At 44.6% G+C, this 22081-nt stretch overlaps 1 protein-coding gene across 44 annotated transcripts in view; it reads right to left on the reverse strand.

Annotated features, from left to right (window-relative positions):
* Window positions 1-275: 275 nt before the first annotated feature.
* The window catches only part of SLC23A2 (solute carrier family 23 member 2), a 163168-nt gene continuing 141362 nt past the window's right edge, over window positions 276-22081 (reverse strand). For 10 of the 44 annotated variants that reach the window (NM_001435313.1, NM_001435314.1, NM_214178.2 and 7 more), the window contains 6 exon segments: window positions 276-5318; window positions 7066-7161; window positions 10272-10409; window positions 11035-11164; window positions 17488-17593; window positions 18709-18856. In NM_001435313.1, coding sequence (NP_001422242.1) covers window positions 5086-5318; window positions 7066-7161; window positions 10272-10409; window positions 11035-11164; window positions 17488-17593; window positions 18709-18856 — 851 coding nt within the window. In that variant the 3' untranslated portion in view covers window positions 276-5085. 44 annotated transcript variants of the gene reach the window in all.

Here is a 22081-nt window from a genome sequence, read left to right on the forward strand (position 1 = left end):
TGTGAGGAAAAAAAGATTGTATATTTGTATGTGTAATTGGGTCACCATGCTGTACAATAGAAAACTGACAAAACACTACAAACCAGCTATAATAAAAAAAAAAAATATATATATATATATATATATATATATATATATATATACACATATGACCTGACAAAGGTGAACTTGCTGGACTAAAATTTGTATTAGCTGATTTCCCTCGCCAGTGATGACTTTTAATTAGTGACAGGTGTCTTAAAAACCACCCAAAGAAGGCACGTGAACAGCAGAAATGCATCCAGAAGAGCTTTTATTTGTACGGAACAGTTTTAAAAATACAGAATAAAATAGCTTTATCTCTACTATTATTCACAACATCTGGTCCAAATATTACATATTTTTAAAATACTTAAACGTTTAATGAAGCCATGTTAGAAAAACAATATGAAAAGTCTTTTTAAAAACTCCATAAAAGAATTACACATCTCAAAAAACAACCCCACCCCAATACCCTCGGTATGCAAAATAAAAATAACAAACAAAATCCCAGAAAGGTATATAGCCCGTAGGTCACAAAACCTTAAGGAAAATATAGGTATCCCCACTGTTTTAAGAACAGTCAGAAATCTATTAACATGTTAAACAGAGGTTGTTACGAACGAACAAAAAAGGTAACTTGACTGTCAGTAAGACGCCCCACTTACTGGGAAGCGTGTTCTAGTGCTGGGAAACACAGAGAGCAATTCTAAGGAGGTTGGCTGTTACTTGTGTGGAGTGACGACGAGGCACAGTTGAGAACAACCTCAAGGGACAGGAATGTGTGTGAGGCTGCTGAAAAGGGATCCTCAATGCTTCACGGGTCCATGGGCAGAAGCTGAACGCTGGCAAAGACGGGCAGTCTTCTAGCACCACTCCACTCGCAACTGTAGAGGCGTGCAGGCTGGGGGCAGTCCTATTCTGTGTTGGAAACTTAAGCACATGAGGCCCCAGGAGATTCCCTAAAACCAAGGGGCGGCACCCTAAAGAAGGAAACCCTATGTGGGCTCAGGCTGCCACAGGGCCTGGGGGCACAGCTAGGTGTGCACTCCAGGGCCAGGACTAGCCACGCCTGGCCTGCTGCCTGCAGCTGAGTGCACGCCAGGCTGCAGGGTGAGTGTGCAGAATGCTGCCTTTCCTAGAGCCAGACAGGTTCTGGAATGAGGCTTCTGCTGCAGCTCCTTATTCGTCTCCTATCTGGCCTGGCCACTCTTGTGGCATCAACATTATGGAACTTCATGTCTAAATTGCTAGTACCAATATTTCAGCAGGGACATGAATTAAAGAAATAACAACTTAGCTCATGGTCATAAAACATATGTGTGGGTAAATAAAGTATACACACATACTAGAGATTCATCAATGGAGAAATTCTATCATCACATGACATTGTCATGAAAATTATCATTCCCTCCCTGGAAAACAGTGACTATTATCCTGGGTAGAAATGTTATTTTACTATATGGAAATACTGCAATATTCATGCATAAACCAGGTTGTCATCATGAAAGTCAGTATTCTACAGTATGAAGCAAATCCTGTGTATGAATTTGTTACCATGAAAACGGGAAACCATCAGGACCCATGGTTAAGCCACTTCCCTTGCCTTGATCAATCATAAGAAACTTACTACAACCTAAAATGTGAAACCCTCTTAAGAAAGATTCTGTATCAATGAATCTGTTTAATTCCCGAGAGAATGAGAATGAAAAGTGCCTATAAAGATTGGGGCCATTTCCCATTATTCTGTGAACTACATTAAATATTTTTTTCCAGAGCAGTGGTGGGTTCTCCCCTGCCCCAGCAGTGATACAGCAGCATCTACTGTCCTTTTTCTTTTTTTTTTTTTTTAAAGGGCCACACCTGTGGCATATGGAAGTTCCCAGGCTAGGGGTCGAATCGGGGCTGCAGCTGCCAGCCTACACCACAGCAAAGCCAGATCTGAGCTGCGTCTGTGACCTACACTGGCAGCTCATGGCAATGCCGAATCCTCAACCTACCGAGCAAGGCCAGGGATCAAACCCGCATCTTCATGGATACCAGTCAGGTTCACTACCACTGAACTACAACAGGAACTCCTACTGTCCTTATAAATAGTTTCTACTGGAGTTCCTGTTGTGGCGGAGCAGAAACAAATCCGGCTAGTATCCATGAGGATGTGAGTTTGATCCCCGCCTTCGCTCATTGGGTTGGGGATCTGGTGTTGTTTTGAGCTGTGGTGTAGGTTACAGAAGTGGCTCAGATCCCGAGTTGCTGTGGCTGCGGCTGCGGTTAGCAGCCGTAGCTCTGATTCGACCCCTAGCCTGGGAACATCTATATGCCACAGGTGCGGCCTAAAAAGTGAAAACAAAAAACAAAAAACAACAAAAAAAAAAACACCCAAAAAAACAGTTTCTACCTTCCACATCAGGATCACCAATGTCAATGTGAAGGTGGTGGGCAGGTGTTCACTGTAGAAAATTGGAGACTGAATGCCCTGCACAAGGCATTACACTCAAAACATTTTAAAACATTCTACTTGCCAAAGCATGGTGGGTATGTGGCTCCAGCAATGCAAGTGGAAGAAATACAGGCACAGGCTACGCAGGGTCACTGTGTCTCCCCAAACCTTCCCTTCAGGTGTGTGCTTAAACATAAGAAGCAGGCGAATATATTTTTCTTTCAATTACAGACTCCTTTGGTAGCATATCTTCTTGTCCCTTCCCCCACCATGGACAGAGAATCTAAAGTTGGCCCCTGTGGAATGAGAATGGTGAAAACCCTCTTTCTCAAGGGAGGTGGGGGCACAGGGCTTCTTTGCATATTTGAAGGCTTACAGAAAACATCCTGCCAGACAAGCAGATTTGAAACCTCCCAATAACCCAGAAGGATTTTCAGAAGGGATTGGGTTTCTAGACGTTTGAAGCACATAGCCTTAGTGTTATCCACTGGGAGGAGGGATGCCTGGGTCACGTTAAGCTGAAGGGAACTTGCTCCTGAATTACCAGTGGTTCAGAAGCTTTCATTTGGATGTTTGGTCCTTCTGCTAGAGAGCTAGAATCCTGCAAATCTCTGGGATGTTTAACAGTTTTCCCCATTGTTTAGAGGAGAGAAATTGGAGATGCTGAGTGAAATACAAATAGAAGAAACTAAGAGCAACCAAGGTGACAACGAGTCTGTCAGCCTCGAAGGCTAACAAGAAAATCATTAGCCAGTGTGCTTCTGGAATAACTATGTACCAAATACACTTCAAGAAAACATGCCATACAAATTTAAATTTAGAATCTAAGTTCTTTACTTAATCTGCAATAGGTCTTGGCGAAACAATGCAGTGGCTATGAAATGTTCTTGCCAGAATAGGCCTTAAAGCCCCAAACTTTCCAGGAGTCGAGGAGGCTGCAGTGACATGATAACGTTGCCAGAAACATCCCATTGTGCTGAAGCAGAGCCAGTTTTGGAGACAGAAAATTTACCGTGTGGACACAAGGCTGCCGAGAACCATGTTGTTGGATACAAGAATGCCCACTGCCATCCAAAGCTCAACCAGGTAAACAAACACTTAAGAAGCACAACCTCGTGAAGCAAGGTCACTCAGGCTTTCCCTCTGGTTGGAAAATTTCAAACCAAATTCAGTAAGTCATTTTTGTCACAAAGAACTATTATTAATTAGAACTCAATAGAAGGGGCCTGCCAGTTGCTTTTCTCAATACCTTCAATAACTCAAGAAAGGCAGCATTTGGCCAGTGGATCTAATCTTCCCCTCTGCGAAATCAAGATCCAGTACACATTCAATATGGCAACCCACAGAAAGTCTCCTTAAGCCTTAACTGTCAGATAGGAACAGCAAGAGAACTGCAGCGATTAATTTATCATGGTGCCAGACCATTCAATATGGCGGCTCAGTTTGTCACCTGCCCTGGCTTCCCTTCTTCACAAAACAAATTCACGTTTAACTTAACCCATGGTTTCTGGGCTCTGGTCCAGTAGTCAGTTTTGATAAATAGGTTACGCATTACAGTATCTACACTTTCATGGTATCAAGCAATACAAAACACAACCACAATAATGGTTACTGGCCTTCAAGAGCCATGACAACAAGCTTCCCTGATGGTGTCCACAGCTTGACAAATGCTGGTTCTTTCCTTAATTGGGGATAGAAAGTGAGGGACAGGTAATAGGGATGTAAGGTAAGAGGGTCACATGGGAAAACACTGATTCCAAAAATCTGCTAGAGTCAATAACATTAAATAGGAATAAAGTCTTATAATTATAGACACGCACAACAATAACTGACATCCACATGACAGCAGAGCCAAGACTCCCATAAACATATGCTTGGTGCCGTGTGTGGCATTCTATACCCATCACACCTGCCAGGAGTGATAAATGCCAGATAGAGTGTCTCAGCTACTAGTAAAAAAGAGGCCAGTATGAGATGTGTTGGCCCAGCTTGGGCCAGGGTGGCACCAAGAAAGTGCAGTTGAGAATCAGATACTGATTTCAAGGTCCTTTCCCTTCCTGTCCAAGCCCCCAACTTCCATTCTAATAAAATATATGTGCAGATTTGGGCATAGGGCAAGCACATCACTGTTTTCAATTGGCCCACTGCCACTTCCTACAGGAGTATCAGGGAACCAGTGAGTTGTGACAATGCAAGGATAGTGGTGCCCCTTGACCAGAGGTCTCTGTAGGTACAGTTCCTGGTGCTTCCAGAGACAGAAAGCGCTGGACCCTGGAGGTGGCTTTTAAGAAAGCTAGCACATGGTGTTAGAATGGGAGTGAAAACAAGGAATCACCATGGATTTCAAACATCCACTCCCCCAGAAGGACAGGAATTTCAAATTTAGTGGCCACTGCCAGCAATGGATGCTCTCCACGGCAAAGGGTCAAGGGCTTAAATAAGAAGAGAGATGAGACACCATATTAGACATGATCACAACCCACGACAAAAAAAGCTATTTGTAATCAGCCTTAGCTCTGGGGCGGAGAATGTAAATGCAGATATACAAACATATATGTTACTGCTTGTTACTCAACAAGGAACTAGATTCATGCCTCACTGCGGCCGGGCCACAGGGCAAGCTCCGGCTATACTGTAGCCTGTGAGTCTTCATCTGAACTCCTGCCACTGGCGCTCTTCCCGAGGCCTTTCCATGTGTAGCCGGCAAAGGTTGGGCTGATGGGTAAGTAGCTGAAGCATTTATATTTTTTAATAACGTTCATGCCAAATGGCAAGTCATAGGATTCCATGCCATCGAGAGACTTGCTCCCTTTGCCTACGCCCTTCTTCCATTTCCTGATTCCTCTTTCTTCTGGAGTACCTGCAGAACGCATACACAGAAAAACAAAAACAAACCAATGGAACGTTTGGTTAAACAGTTCAAGTGTTGAGATTCTCCACCACTGCTCTCTTGCAGATCGAACCCAATGGAGTGACAGCAAAGAGCACTTGAGGAGTAGTTGATGCCAAACCAGAAATCTAAGAATCACTAACCTCTCAGCACAACTCCACTCCAAAATGCAAATCTGACCTTGTAAAATGGGGCCCAGAGTCCTTATTACAGCTCACAAGGCCTTCACCACTTGGTTGTTGCAAATCCTTTCACCCCCATCCAGACACACCACTCTTTATACTGCTTTGCTTCACTCAAGAGGAGGTTGGGCAGGGTGCACTTATCACATATTCCCCTCTTGTGCTCCTATGAGGATGAACTTGCTCTGGCCTAACACCCCTAGCGATGCTATACCCTGATAGATGAGCTGTGGAGAAAGGTTTGGTCCTACAGCATTCAGCAACTCCTGAACTCCTCTTCACAAATCCCTGTGCAGAGAGGAGACCTGGCATTTGCTTAAATGCTAAAGCTACAAAGGAACCCTAACAATATACTTCTCTGCCTGAGCCTGGGTGATAAGTTTAGTTCTCTAGTGCGGTGCTTAGGAAACCTCTTGTTATTTTCTTACATATAAGCTATGCCCTCCCATGGGCATTGCAGTAATAAAACTGACTTTAATTTCCATCTGCCTGACTCCTCTTCCTCTCTCAATTAGAGCTGACTTAGGAGAGAAGGTGGATGTTACTGACCTCCCACAAATCTAATACCTTCCATCTAGTCATGCATGTGATTCCTTCTGCCAGCAGCCCTAATTTCCCCAGTAACCTCTTCCTGATTGAGGCTTTTTGGAGAGAGATTAAGGGAAACATCTCAATAAAATCTTCAAGCCCAAGAATAAACATCACCTTTCCCTAACAGAGTCTACCAGTGAGCCCACAGCAGCACTTTGCAACAATTACAAAGTACCTCAAGGAAGCTGGGAAGGCCACAGGCAGGGCCCACATCACATCCTAGGCCATCACCCAGCACTTGGCATAGAATGCACCCCGCTGTGAGACAAGGGGTATAGGTGTTGGAGAGAGAGCTGCCTCCACACACTTCTTGGGCACTAGTCCTGGCAATGGTCTGTCTTCAGAACAACTTGTTGAAGGACAGGCTCCACAAGAAGGAGGAGTGTGGCTTGCTGTCAGTAGCTGGCTCAGGAGTGTGTGAACAAGTCAACAAAAGCCAAGCTGTAGGGCCCCCGGGCAAGGCTAGGAGGGAAAGCAGGCAGCTGGAGTGTGTTCAAGGCATCCTGCTGTCATTTCACCATATGCAAGGAATTCACCTGCTTTCTTTTAAAAGTAATTCAGCAGGAAGGAGAAAAAAAAAAAACAAAACAACTAAGTGTATTAGCAAAAAAGTAATTCATGAAAGGTGGTTGAATGTGTCATCTTAACCACTTTAGAAAACAGTTTTCACAGAGAACTATATCCGATCACTTGTGATAGAACATGATGGAGGATAATATGAGAAAAAGAAAGTGTTTATATGTATAACTGGGTCACTTTGCTGTACAGTAGAAATTGACAGAACGCTATAAATAAAATACAATTTAAAAAACTTAAAAAAAAAGGCAAGACAAGACAGTTTTAACTAGTGATAGCTCTGAACTGATTCACTCTTCCTGCTTCCCATGTTTATTTGGCAAAAAAGTCATAACATAGCATAAGCGTACTTGATATATACCACATACCTGGGATGGTGTTATCCAAAATAAAAGCCACACAGCCTCCTACAAACATAGCAGTTGTGAGAAGAACGTTCAACACCTGATCGACTCCTGTTATCCCTAAAAACGACATAGCAACAGGTCACTACCAGTCGGACAGACCTGCCCCTGACTTAGACAGGAACAGTGGGGTGGACACCAATCACCAATCAATGCAGTGTATGAAAGTGTAAATTTCTGTTATGTGTGTGTAGATAAATGTTTGCTGGTAACATTTTAAACTACTGGAACACTTTTCAACAATAATTGAAAGTTATCTTCCTAAGAACAATACTTAACAATGGTTCACAGAAGATAAATCTAATAGAGTGAAGTTCATCCTATAATGAACTATGAAGCCTGGCAGGGGAGTGTTGTTTGCAGATTAAAAAAAAAAAAAGTCAGGCGTTCCTATTGCGGCTCAGTGGCTTAAGAATTCGACTAGTATCCATAAGGATACAGGTTTGATCACTGACCTTGCTCAGTGGGTTAAGGGCATTGCCACACTGCAGTGTAGGTCACAGATGTGGCTCAGATCCTGCGTTGCTGTGGCTGTGGTATAGGCTGGCAGCTGCAGCTCTGATTAGACCCCTAGCCTGGGAACTTCCATATGCCACAGGTGCGGCCTTGAAAAGACCAAAAAAGGGGAAAAAAAAGAAAGGAATAAAAATCAATATGAAAGATGGCTGCTCTAAGGCTGAAAAGTTTACAAAGTGAGTAACAAGAGGACAAAAATATCTACGGGATCAGCAATCAAATGAAGGACCTCAGAATTCTGAGTTACTAATTAATGCTTAGCTGGTTTAAACTAGGGGCAACGTGATTTATAAAGATGTCATCACATGAATGAATAACATTAAGATGTAAAGTTCAAGAATCTTCTTGCTATTAGAAGTTCACACCCTTTCTATATTTAAAAATACAATGATCCCCAGTAGGAAGATAACAAATGTATTTAATGAGATCGTGAAGAAAGAGAAATCACTGGAGTTCCTGCTGTGGCACAGTGGGTTAAGAATCTGACTGCAGTGGCTTGGGTTGCTGTGGAGGTGAGTTTTATTCCCAGTCTGATGCCAGTGGGTTAAAGGATCCTGCATTGCTGCAGCTGTGGCACAGGTCACAGCTGCGGCTCGGACTCAGTCCCTGGCCCAGAAGCTTCCCTCTGTCGTGACTGTGGCCATAAAAAAATAATAATGGTATAAAGAAATCACTGTGTCCCCCATACCTGTGGAAAATGTAAAATGGTTCACCTGCTATGGAAAACAGGTGGTTCCTCAAAAAGTTAAACAGAGAATGACCATATGACCCAGCAATCCTACTCCTAGGCACATACTCAAAAGAACTGAAAAGAGGTACTCAGTCAGTCCTGGTTACTGGGCAGATTCTGTTATTTGTGAATTTACCTACATACTAGAATTTATTTGTAAACTCAAAATGAATACTGTGGTGCTGTCAGTTATTCACAGGCCTGCACAGAACTCTGAAAAATTTAAGCTGCCCAACACAAATGTTCCCAAGAGAGGTCAAACAAGGTAATGAGGGAGTTCCTGCTGCTACACAGCAGAAACGAATCTGACAGGTATCCATGGGGATACAGGTTTGACCCCTGGCCTTGCTCAGAGGGTCAGGGATCTGGTGTTGCCATGGGTTGTGGTGTAAGTCAAAGATGCAGCTCAGATCCTGCATTGCTGTGGCTGTGGTGCAGGCCAGCAGCTGTAGCTCCGATTTGACCCCTAGCCTGGGAACTTCCATATGCTGCAGGTGTGGCCCTAAAAAAACAAAACAAAAAACAAACCACCACCTTCATGTTTCAGCTCTCACACTGTAGATGTCCTTTTAACAGTCTACGTAATACCACATTTTTGCATTTTTGCGCTTTTTCATTAGTTATCTCGCTATTTAAAATGCCCCCCTTGCAGTGAGCTGAAGTGCTGTCTGGGGTTGCTAAGGGCAAAATGCCATGGATGTGCCTAATGGAGAAAATATGTTAGATGAGCACCATTCAGACATGAGTTCCAGTGCCACTGGCTATGCCTGCCCAGGAGCAATGATTCAGTTCATATTCACTGTGACTTTACAGAATATAACTACCGTGAGTGAGAACTGACTGTACTTGTATACCCATGTCCTATAACAGTCAACAGGTGGAAACAACCCAGCCATCCATCAATGGAAAAATGGATAAGTAGGTTACAGTAGAGACATACAATGGAATATTATAAAAAGGAGTAAAATACTTATATATGCTGTAATATGGATGAATCTTGAAAACACTTTGCCAAGTCAAAGAAGCCAGACACAAAAGGTCACATTTGTGTGATTCCATTATATGAAATATCCAGTACATGTAAATCTATAGCAACAGAAAGCAGATTGGTGGTTGCCTGCCAGGGGCTGAGAGAATGGGGATGATGGGGATTAACTGCTTGATGGGCATGCAATTTTACTTGGGGGTGACGGAATGCTTTTGAAACTAGACAGAGGTGGTAGTTACACAGTGTTGTGAATGTACTAAAATGCCACTGAACTGTTTACTTTAAAATGATTGGTTTTATGCTATGTGAATTTCACCTGAAAAAATACATAAACATTCATATATATACATACAATGGTCCCAAATTCTGCATATAATGTCAGCAGCAAAAGCTGTTTCTTAAGATGTTTCCCATTTGTTCATCCTTCACGACATTTGGGTATTAAAAAATAATTAAAAATATCTGTAATCCCAGTTGAAAAACATGTACAGCAAAGTATACAAAGTTGAATTTTTAAAAATTATACATTTTAATATAGCATTAGTTGAAAAATCAAATTTACAGAGGCATTCTCCCAAAGGAAAGGGTTCTGGTTAAAAAAAACAAAAAAGAAGGAGAAGAAGGATGGAAGGAAGGGGAGGGGTAGAAAAGAGAAGAAAAACAACAAAGAGAAGAGGGAGGAAGGGACGGAGGGAGGGAGAGAGGGACCATGTTGTGCACATCAGTTACGTGCACGCACCACCTCACGTGGAGAGTGGTGCAAAGGGCTTCCAGATAAAACTCTGACCAATTGGGATTTAGATGAAATACATAGGTGAACATTTACCAAAACGATTCCCAAAGTTCCAAAATCCTCTCTAATTGGTGATGAGCTCTTAGTGAATGAGTAGTCACCAATCCCAATTCCCCCACAAGATTCAAGCCTGTTTTCCCTACCTGTGACGAGAGGGTTCTGTCTGAGGTAACTTGGAAGGACAAGCCCAAAGAAGATGGAAAATCCAAGCACGAAGAGGTTCCGGGAGGAATTTAAATCAATGAACTGCAGGTTAGAGAGTCCAACAGCTGTGATCATTCCTGGAGAAAAAAACATTCGACCCCAAGTTCATTAGCTCACCCATGGCAAGGATGCTGGGCACTCAGGCTGTCCCTCCAACGTCCTTTCTCTGTCCCAAGTCAGGAGACCAGTGTAGAGGCAGGACAGGGATCGGAATGTGACTACCTGGGTCTCTAATCCAAATAACTCCGGCCTAAGCACTACTTGGGCTTATTCGGGGGCATAAACATCACACTACGGCAGAAAACTAAGGACACTGGTTCTCCCTTAAAAAATCTATTCAGTTATTTCAATTACATGGGGAAACCCACCCAAATATCAGCTCCCTTATTACTACAGCTGAATGGCACAGAGATCAAATTGAGTCCCACCATAAAAATGGTCAGTTTTAAAAGGCCCAAAGAGAAAGGTATATGAGCTTAAATCAATCTGAAATGCTGACTAGAGCGACTAAAATTTAACCTGATCTTTTCCCAATTATTCTACCCAACATCAATTCAACTCAAAAAGTGACATGAGTTTTTAAGGTATATCTTTTGCATTTTAAGATAGAAATTCAATCTCATGAAAGGGATTCCTTCGTAAATGGGAAGGAAGAAAAGGCACCTGAGAAGGAAGCTGGCTATCAAGGAAAGGGAATTTTACCAAAGAGAGTACAGAAGAGGGCGCCAAGCACCGGATCTGGGAGGGAGGCGAAGAGGGCGCTGAACTTTCCGATCATGCCCAGCGCGAGCATGAGGGCTGCGCCGTACTGGATCACCCGACGACTGCCAACCTGCAGGGCAGACAAAGGGCAGAGAGAGCCGTTCACCTGTAGGTTCTCCAGCAGCACACACTTCTAGTCAGGCCACCAGGGCAAATGCGACAAAACTGAAGACAAAATCTGTATTACTCTTAACACTTTTGATTAAGAGGGATCAGTCTCATTTCACAATGAGGACAGATTCCAACACGTAATTACCACAAACGCAGCCAGAGTAAAAAGATTCCCACCGCCTTTCCTCGTTCCCTTTCCATCTGGGTCTTGCTGGAAGCTGATGCCTCTGCTCCCCTTGACTATGGGGTGGCCCAGGGCTTGGCCTTTGGGCCTCCAAGCCATGGGTAACGTCGCCTCACTGTGCACCTGCTCTTGTGCTCTGGTCCTGGGTCTCTAATGCCCACAGTCAATGGCCAGGATGACCTTCTCGAGTCTCAAATAAATACAAAAACTACACTTTGCTCCTGTTCCTCTTCTGGGTTCTGGCACCTAAATCAGACACCCCCCCACCCCCCCGCCGCCGCCCGAGCATTTCAGGAACTTCCTCTCCTCTGGGTGTCCCATGAGAGGTGGCAGAGCCTGAAGGCCAGCGTACAGGATTCTAGGGCCCAGCTCTCCGACTCCCTGCTCATTTCTAACCAGGTGATGGGCATTAGAATCTCTGGGTGGCAGAAGCCTCATCTCTGTAACAATGGCCCATGTGCTGCCGCTTTGAGGATTAAACTAAACACATGTAAAATAATCTGAACAGAGCCTGGCAAGCACTAGGGTATTTGATAGCTTCCTACCTGGGCTTGCTGCCTCTGGCCTTCCTCTGCCTACCTGGCCTTTCCACTGTGATGGAGTGACTCTTCCCTGGCCCCTCCCCATTTTTTTCTTTTTTTGGCCGCCCTGCAGCATAATGGAGTTCCCGGGCCAGGGATCAAATCTGAGCCGCAGCTGTGATCTTTAACACACTGCATTGGGCTGGGGATCTAACCCATGTCGTCCCTGCTGCTGCAGAAAGTGTCCATCCTGCTGCACCATAGCAGGAACTCTGAGTGACCTCTTTTACCACTGTGTTCGCTGTTTTAACACTGTCAGTCCCCTGCCTTTGGCATGCGTCCCCTTCTGGCCAGTTCTGACACATCCTTCTAAATACTACCCAAATGCTACCTCTTCTGCCAAAACTCCTTTGATTCCAAGGCTTGGTTCTCCCAACTTAGGACTTCGTCAGCACCATGTCCAAAGCATTTCCCATGTGGTCTCAAATTTGTTAAGCCTTATTTCTGCCTTCTAGAATTTTCCATGTAACCCACTGTCACCCAGGTAATGAGAGATGGAGCTAGCTATGGGCTCAAGAATCCTGCACTGGAGTTCCCATTGTGGCGCAGTGGTAATGAAACTGACTAGTATCCATGAGGATGCAGGTTCGATCCCTGGCCTTGCTCTCAGTGGGTTAAGGACCTGGCGTGGCAGTGAACTGCAGCATAGGTTGCAAACACGGCTTGGATCCTGTGTTGCTGTGGCTGTGGCATAAGCTGGCAGATGCAGCTCCAATTCAACCCCTAGCCTAGGAACTTCCATATGCTATACATAGGGCCCTAGAAAGCTACCCCCCCGCAAAAAAAAAAAAAGATCATGTACTGTTGGCCCCTGCTCTGGGCTGCCTCTTCCAGGGAAACATCCTGAGGACATCAACTGAATAAAAGGTTTCAGAAATGGCTGAGGTAGTGTCCATAGGGCTTTATATATGACTTATAGTGAGGAAAAGATGGCTATGTAACTAATTAAAATAAAATGAGTTCCTGGTGTGGCACAGCAGGTTAAGGATCCAGCGTTGTCTCTGTGGTGGCATAGGTTCAATGTCTGGCCTGGGAGCTTCCACATTCGGCAGGTGCGCCCCCCTCCCCCGCCCGCTCCCCGCGCGCCAAAGAAAGTAAAATTCAGTCCCTTAGTGTGGGGGCTGCCACAGGGTATAGTGCAGGTACAGAAACATTCCCACTAACTGCACAATGTTCTCCTGGATGATGTTGGGCTAGACCATCCAAAAGCTTCTCAATGGCCCAAGGGTTCAGGATAAGAGTCACCTTTACTGAGGTGACCAGCTAGAATCAGTCACAGCTGACAGAAGAGCCCAGCTTCCATTATTCTAATTTACAGCTCCTCCCATTATACCACCAAGTGCAGGAAAGTAGTGAAAACCCTCACGCAAACTGGCAAATAAGGCAAAAACGACTTATGCTTTCAGTACTACATGATAGGGAAGCCTTTCATTTACAAACAGCTCGTTTTTCAGCAAACATTTTTAAGGAACTGCTGTGTGACCAGCACTTACTAGACTTGGCGGGGGTGGGGGGGACAGTGGTGGATATAAAGTTGAGCAATGATCAAATAATCGTACTGCTGCAATTGTTATGTTGTATGGGAGTCCAGTGGGAAGAGGAAACTCTGAAAAGTTGAAGAGGGTTCCCTGGAGACGGTCTTGAGGGATGAGTATGAGTTCACTAGAGGAAGAGCAACCAGACAGAGCAAACCACCTCCCAGCAGGGTCAGCCCTGTTCGATATGCAGTGGGGAGGGCTGGGTTGGCCCCAAGGATGTCTGAAACAACCAGTCTTTTATGAAAACCATGCATAGAAGGCTGATCTGCCTTAGATGCTATCCAAAAAAAGCAAGCAAGCCATTCTTCTGTTCAACAGATATTAACCAAGTGCCTATTACACATTTCTGTTCCAAACACCAGAGACACAGCCCTAAAGTCTCTGCCCTCCTGATGTTACACAGAGCCTCACATCTCCTTTCCTGCTGCCTACTCTCTGGAATTGCCTCTCTGACTCCCTTCTAATCTCCTTTCTGAACTGTGGTTCTGCTTCTAGCGCCACCGAAAAATTAAGTGTTCAGCGGGGTGATACGCTGCAGAGAAGAAATGACCTCCCTCTGGATGCCATCAAAGAGATAGTACAGCCAGCGGGGATCATGTCTACCTGTCCTAGAAATAAACGTAGGGCTAAATATCACACAATAATATCTCTTGTTTGCTGTGTTTCTAACCATGTGCTGAGACTCTCTGCTAAGTGCTTTACATCAAGTGATTAATTCCCAAAACCTTGCAAGCTATCTTTACAGACCAACACATAGAAACTTGGAGAAGTGACATAACCTACCCACGGTTACTTACTTAGAGAGGAAGTGATGGAGCCAGGGCTGAATTCAAAGCAGCCACCTCTCTACTATGCCATGCTGCCCCTCTCTGTGGGACAGGCAACGGCACACACTCTGCAGAGAAGTCCTGCATATGGAATCCAACCCATTCGACTCTCAGAACTTTAGAACACACAAAAGGGTAGGCAGCCTCAATTCTGATCAAAGAGTTAGAACGTCCATGTTTGTCCATGGAATGCCGTTAACTAGACAAAGGATAGCAAATAGAAGACTTGCCAGGAAATGGAGGCAGAGTCTTTGGAAAGGCCCCAGATCACCCTCCTTCCACATGTTGTAGAAATCTGATACAATGGTCCAGACCACTGCTGTCTGGGAGAATTGCATATAATGATGGAAATGTTTTATCTATGCTTTCCTTTGGCAGCCACCAGCCATATGTGATCACTGAACCCTTGAAAATGTGCCTTCTGAGACTGAAGAACTGAATTTTTCATTTTAACTAATTTAAATAGCCACGTGGCTACTGAATATCAAAATGAACAACACATATCTAGATCTAGAATTGTCAGATTTCAGACCTGAGTTCTAATCAGAAAAGCCAATGTCTCAAGTCCTTCAGCTGGACAAGGGGCAGAATACAGCCTACAACTTGTGCTTCTTTTTTCCTGGGCAGAAATCTTCCATCAGCCACATGGCTCAGGCCAGAGAAATTTCTGCTGCAAGTCCTATTTTCCCACCCCAGAGCACCTGTGTAGATGGAGCAATTATACCCCTTGGTGAGTCAGGGCAATGGAAACCAATTCTAAGGTTGTTACTGCCCTCAAACAGACAAGACCTGGGGAAAGAGGGTTCAAAGGGATTCAGAGGGAAGATCAATTGGTTCAATTAAAAAATGCTGGCAGGGTGCCTTTTCAGAATAAGCTGACACCATCCAAATTATAATAATTATTCCCCGGACCATCTTAGTCATGTTTCAGAAGAAATCTTAATGACAGCACCACTTATTCCCTCCAAGAACCCTGGTTAAATTATGTGAATGATATGTTTTGAAGGGGTGCATAAAGGAAGCTGGCTTGTTAAAACTGTTTTCCCAAGAGTCCATCTACGATAATTTTATCTCTGTGTTATTCTGGATTGGTTACATGCCGTTACAGGTTCATGGCAGCAAACTGGCTTAAGAGTGAATGGCTTATGCCTTATTTGGTGCCCATATGACCTTCCCTTAGCTCTGTGTGCTCAGCATTGGCTCTTACGACAGGCAGCAACAGGATCCAGGGATCCTGGAGGAAGTGCCCCTCAAGCAGCCCTTACATGTCACGTGCCAGGACCAACAGGCAGCAGGTGGGGTCACCAGCACACCTAACGCTAAGCTCTTTAATGGCCTGGCCAACTTACATATATGTTTCTACCACATATGCCCTGCTACCTCTCACCTGGATCTGCAGTTTTAATTAACCAAACTAAGTATTTGGTTTCCTTTTATCTGGTTATATAATCTTGCAGAGAGCTAGAGGAAGATTTCTAATTTTAAAGAGATCAAACAGTTCTAAAAGGCTCCAGAGCTCACCCCCAAGTTTTCAAGATACAGGGTTCAGGAGAGGGAGACCTGTGCCATATGCAGGTCATTCCAGATGGTGAGCCAGTTCTAACAGTACCCAGCTGCACGGCATACGATGCCCAGGGCCAAGCTGCATTCCTCAACACTCGGGGCAAACAGCAACTTGCACTCTTTGGCCCAAAGCAATTGGGATATAAAATGTATCTGTTAGTAAATTTGAAAGGCCAAGGAGCAGCCTCCTTTTTTACTGAAGCTGAACTGTGTGGTGCCTGTGTTTGGAGCAGAGTGGGGAGGAGAGACAAATGGGTAGCACTCCAGACCCAGGTACTGCTTCAACCTGAGTGACTCACTGTGGCTTGTTTTGTCCACTAAGTACACAACATAGTTCATCTGGAAGAGAATAATGATGCTGCTGCAGTTTGAAAACTGAGTCAATTCTTTACTGTACGATTGACTGAAACAAGTTAATATTGTCTCTCATCTAGAATCAGTGCTATATCTTAACTGGTCTGTTTCCACTGCCTCCCTTGCATACACCACCCCCACCCCCATAGTGGTCTACTTTCATCATAGCAGCCACAGTGATCCTTAAACAAACAAACAAAAAAATGGAGTTCCCGTCGTGGCTCAGTGGTTAACGAATCTGATTAGTATCCACGAGGATGCAGGTTTGATCCTCCGCCTCACTCAATGGGTTAAGGATCCAGTGTTGCCATGAGCTGTGATGTAGGTCACAGACACGGGCTCAGATCCTGAGTTGCTGCAGCTGTTGGCGTAAGCTGGCAGGTGCAGCTCCGTCTTGATCCCCTAGCCTGGAAACTTCCATATGCCATGGGTGTGGCCCTTAAAAAAAAAAACCCAAAAACAAAAACAAAAAATCAGATGGAGTCACTCCCTGGAGGACTACACTACCCCTTCCACTCCACCTGTGACAGCCTTTAGGGTCTGCACGACCTGGTCCTCAGTTACCTCAGGAACCCCATCTGTTCTTCCTGGACCCACCCCCCGACTCTCAACTCTGCTCCTGGGCCACTGGCCTCCTTGCTGACCTGTGGCATGCCAGCCTGCCCCTGTGACATGGCACTGCACTGCCAGTGTCCCCTGCCTGAATGAATGCTTCTTCCCCAGGTACCTGTGCAGTTCCTCCCTCAGCTCTGTCAGGTCTTTGCTCAAGGTCATCTTCTCAGTGAGGCTTCGCCTGTTCACTCTATCTAATACTCACTCTCCGGATCCCCTCACCCTACCCCATATTTCTGTCATAGTTACTATGTTTACTGTTTATTGCTTGTCTTCCTCTGCTAGAATGTATACTCCATAAATAATGAGGATATTTTCGTTACTATTTATTGATCTATCCCAAGTGCCTGGAACAGCAGCCTGGCAAAGGGTCAGTGCTTAATAAAAATGTGTAGAATGTATGAAGGAAGAGCACCTAGGTGCCTGCCTACCCAGGCCAGCCAAAGGAAAAAGAGACCTCTACTAGCCTTCCAAAATCCCATCAGTGAAAAAATAACAGAGATGGGGGAAGAGATGATCTCAGAAAGGGAGGCCTTCCTTTCGGAACTCATAATGGCCAGACCAATCAATGAAATGGATCAACACTTAGAGACCCAACCATTTAATTAGAAAAATATTTGTACCTTAGTAATTCCCAAAACTCCAATGTTGGGACTGGATGAAGTAGAGCCATTCCCAGTACCAAATATGCCATCGAGAACACAGGAGAGACCCTCCACGAAAATCCCCCTAAAATGTAAAAGAATGGGGGAAAGAAAAATGTTCATTCAATGGGGGAAATACTCTGAAATGCATTCTAAATGGTTGTGACCCTGAGGCAGGCTCCACACTCCCCAGGAGGCATGTGCAATACAGAATCTCAGGCCCTACCCTAGGCCTGTTGAGGCAGAACCTACATTTTAACAGGATTCTCCACGCTCATTCAACATTGAGAAGCATGTCTTTGAACCACATATCAGACATACATTGTTTAAAAATTAATCCAAATTAAAAGATTACAGCCAGAAAACAGAGTCATTTGCTGGGATCTAAGACAAACATGGGCCATCTGCTGATTTGCTTACTTTACTATTAATAAAGAAATGGTTTGTAATTTTGTAAACACTGAAACTTAAAAGAATCAATATATAAGTAATTTAATCATATGCAACAGCTCCACCAGAGAAAGATGTAAAAATTAGGACCCTAAATTCCAATAGAACCCATACAAGAGATGCTAAGACACCAGTCCACTGGATCTCGTCACATATAATCCCTTCTGGAAGGGCAGCAGCTGGCTGGGAAAGAGGGAGTGACCTGGGCTATCTTCTCTTCTCTGGAGCTTCCAGAGGGTCCAATTTGCCCCCAGCATCCAGAAACCTGGTGTACTGAGAAAAGAGAACCCACGGCTTATAAATGTCTAGATTCTACAGACTTCATTTATTCCTGCTCTTGTCTCTCTGTATGAATTGTAATTGTGAACAGATGACTCAGCATCTACTCCTAAGAACAGCTGTGAAAACAAGAAATCAAAGGAGACATACATCCATGATCCCAAACCAAAGAACAGTAGCAGTGTTCAGCAATGAATTTGGTGAGTTTAAGGTCTGAAGTGGTCTCACAAAGAACATCTTGCGTAATTGTCACCATGAGGAAGAAGGGTAGGAATTCTGTTCCATATATGGATGAGGAAAAACGAGAGCGAAACAGGGGGAGACTTAGCCAAAACAAACAGCCAACAAAGAGCCCTGATGTTTGGTTACTTCATGCTGAAACTCTTGGTTTCTACTCTAAGATTATCCAAACCAAAAAGCAAAGTATGAGGCACTGGGCCCAATGAAGAGCTCATTTTTTCAGGAACGCACCTGTTTATTGCATGGATGGGGGGCGGTGGGGCACAGGACAGCCTTGCACAGGCGTAGTAGTCCCCGATAGACTCGATAATACTGGCAACAACCGCACTGAGCATGCCGATGACACCAGCCGCAGAGACGGTGGGCAGTCCCCACTGAACTAAGGAAGGAAAACAAGCATGAAAGCCTCATAAACTTTCTTAGCGGGCAGGCAGAAGTTATCAGGACATTGAGTCATTCAGTATCTCAGAGGACTCTACACAACCCACTCACATTTTGAAGCTCATATTTTTACACCTAAGTCATCAGTTGCACTAGATGACTGGGGATAGTTCCACCGGATGAAACAGCCATAACCAGGATTGGTCTGCTTTACTTAAAAAAAGAAAGTGGGAGTTCCTGCCGTGGCACAGCAGTTAATGAACCCGACTAGCATCCATGAGGACAGAGGTTCAATCCCTGGCCTCGCTCAGTGGGTTAAGGATCTGGTGTTGCCGTGAGCTATGGTGTAGGACGCAGATGCAGCTTGGATCCTGTGTTGCTGTGGCTGTGGTATAGGCCGGCAGCTACAGATCCGACTGGACCCCTAGCCTGGGGAACCTCCATATGCTGTGGGTGTGGCCCTAAAAAAAAAAAAAAAAAAAAGAAAGAAAGAAAGAAAAAGAAAACAAGAAGGAGAAAGTGTTTAGCTAGAAGAGGCAGGTGCTACTCTTTTTGTTTCACAGCCACACTCAGTGTCCACTAAATTAAAATTTAACACAGCAAAAATGCTGTGTTGAATAGGATTTGCATGACCAGGATTTTAGCCCTACTGTGCAAAGCATATTACAAAACAGTACTCCTGCCCAGGGGGTGGCATCAAATGAAAACACAGTGAAAAGTCACCAGCTAAATTTAAATCCCAACAGTATAGCATGGCACAAAATACAGATAACACCTCCCTAATATAATACTAGCACTTTTTGTTTTGTTTTGTGAAAATTAAAGAGTTTCCTTCAAGAAAGCAAAGCAAAATCCCCAGGTAGCTTCATTTTGAATATCCAGATTTAGTTTTTATTGGAGATTTTTTTTTTCTTTAAAAGTATATCTGGAGTTCCCATCGTGGCGCAGTGATTAACGAATCCGACTAGGAACCATGAGGTTGCGGGTTCGATCCCTGCCCTTGCTCAGTGGGTTAACGATCCGGCGTTGCAGTGAGCTGTGGTGTAGGTCGCAGACGCGGCTTGGTTCCCGTGTTGCTGTGGCTCTGGCATAGGCTGGCAGCTACAGCTCCGACTGGACCCCTAGCCTGGGAACCTCCATATGCCGTGGGAGCGGCCCAAGAAATGGCAAAAAGACAAAAGTAAATAAATAAATAAAAAATAAAAGTATATCTATTTGGGAGTTCCCATCGTGGTTCAGTGGTTAACGAATTCGATCAGGAACCATGAGGTTGTGGGTTCGATCCCTGTCCTTGCTCAGTGGGTTAAGGATCTGGCGTTGCCGTGAGTTGTGGTGTAGGTTGCAGAGGAGGCTCACATCCCACGTTGCTGTGGCTCTGGCGTAGGCCAGTGGCTACAGCTCCAATTCGACCCCCAGCCTGGTAATCTCCATATGCCAAGGCATCAGCCCACAAAATGGCAAAAAGACCAAAAAAAAAAAAAAAAAAAAAGTATATCTATTTGGACATTGAAAGCCACTGATCTTATTTAATAAAAACAACCTGAGGAACTTTCACTGTTAGAATGAATAGACTTGCATGATGAAGTACCTAGACCTTCCTTCCTTGAACCATTACTTATAATAGAGCCACCAAGTAGAAAGCACAATGAAAAAGAAATGTATAACATTCAGGGGCCAACAATGTCCTGAAGGATCAGGACACTGAAAGATCTAGGAACAGTGCAATGGTTTGACTTCAAATGAAGGCAACCCAACTCAGGTCACAATGAGTACCAGTTAGGACATCAGGAAATGGCACAGTCCCTTCCCAAGAAGGGTCTGGAGAGCAGGAGATGGGTGGAGAGGGTGTTCTGGGCGGACAGCAGCCTGGGCATCAGTGGATGGGCAGAGATGGGCAGGAATAAACTAGCGCTCATTAGAGGCAGCATGTGGCAGGGGACAGGCAAGTTTGGAATGGCTTGACTAGCTGCCTAGAGGGTTTGGCCTCAGGTACCAGGGGCAATCACAAGTTTGGGAAAAGAAAGATGACACATAAAATAAGATATGCAGAATAGGCCGAGAGAGAGAGAGAGAGAGAGAGAGAGAGAGAGAGAGAGAGAGAGAGAGAAAGTGTGTGTGGGTGGGTGGGTGTGTGTGGACAGCACTTCTCCTGCCTGGAGCTGCCACACCCCCAGGGAGGTCACCAAGGGGCGCAAAGGCAGCCCCGTGGTCAGAGCCACTAGCAACTGGCTTGGTCAGCATCTGTCTCTGGACTGGTTTGGAAGGGACTCTTCTCGTGCAGATGATTTCCTTATCAAGCAACATTTTCTAAGTAATCTTTTATACAGTTACCTTTACTGATGTAGCACCATGGTTTCAAGACACTAAAATGTGTCTTGATTTTGGGGGCACAGTTCTTATTTTATTTTACCATTTATTATTTTTCAGAAATTATCTTCTCAGTCTTTTTACTTTCCCTGCTTTCTTATTTTCCCCCTTTAGCCTGAAGTCCTAATTTTTGAAATCTTTATTCTGTTTTCCTCAACATCTCAAATTTGTAATCTTAATTTTTGGTCCCTTTCCTGCAGACTATTTATTTAAATATTATTTTAATTTAAAATCTGTTGCCTTCCTGTCATTTCATCTTTCCTCTTACCTAGAACCCTTATTTTGTTACTTCATAGCAGTGTTTCTCAACTTGGAATTGTTGACATTTTGGACCAGAAACATATCTGTATTTTATCAATCAAGTGATGCTTAGCATATTCAAGACTAAGAATATGCTAGGTATCTAGACATACAAAAACCTGTCTCTGGATTAAGCCAAACCATCCAGACTACATGAGACGGTTCTGGCTCCGGTATCCTTCTGGCTCCGGGAGTACCTCTTTATCTAGGGGAGCTGGCAATAGGAGCTGGCTGCAGTCAAGGGCTGTGGGAAGAGGAGCCGGAGAGCACTCTGCAGAGGACACTAAGGCCTACTAGTCCACTCAGTTACGCCTCCTTGTGGTGGGCCCCATGGTCCCTGGGGAAAATCTCTCTGGTCTCTCAACACAGGCACAGCTGCTTCTCGTGGACATCCCACCCTGTGTTTCTATTTGTACTCATCTTGGGAGCCGCATGAACAGGCAGAGAGGACCACCCTGCATGTGGCATGGGGGTTTCCTCCTACCTACCCTCCCACACCTCCCTCCTGACTCCCTCACCAAATGACTTTTAAATGCATTTTACCTCAGATTATATG

Source organism: Sus scrofa, chromosome 17 (assembly GCF_054392235.1).
Source record: "Sus scrofa isolate SSC_HxYL_T2T_F1_AM1 chromosome 17, Sscrofa_HxYL_maternal_Yorkshire_Landrace_v2.0, whole genome shotgun sequence".
NCBI classification, from domain to species: Eukaryota; Metazoa; Chordata; class Mammalia; order Artiodactyla; family Suidae; genus Sus; species Sus scrofa.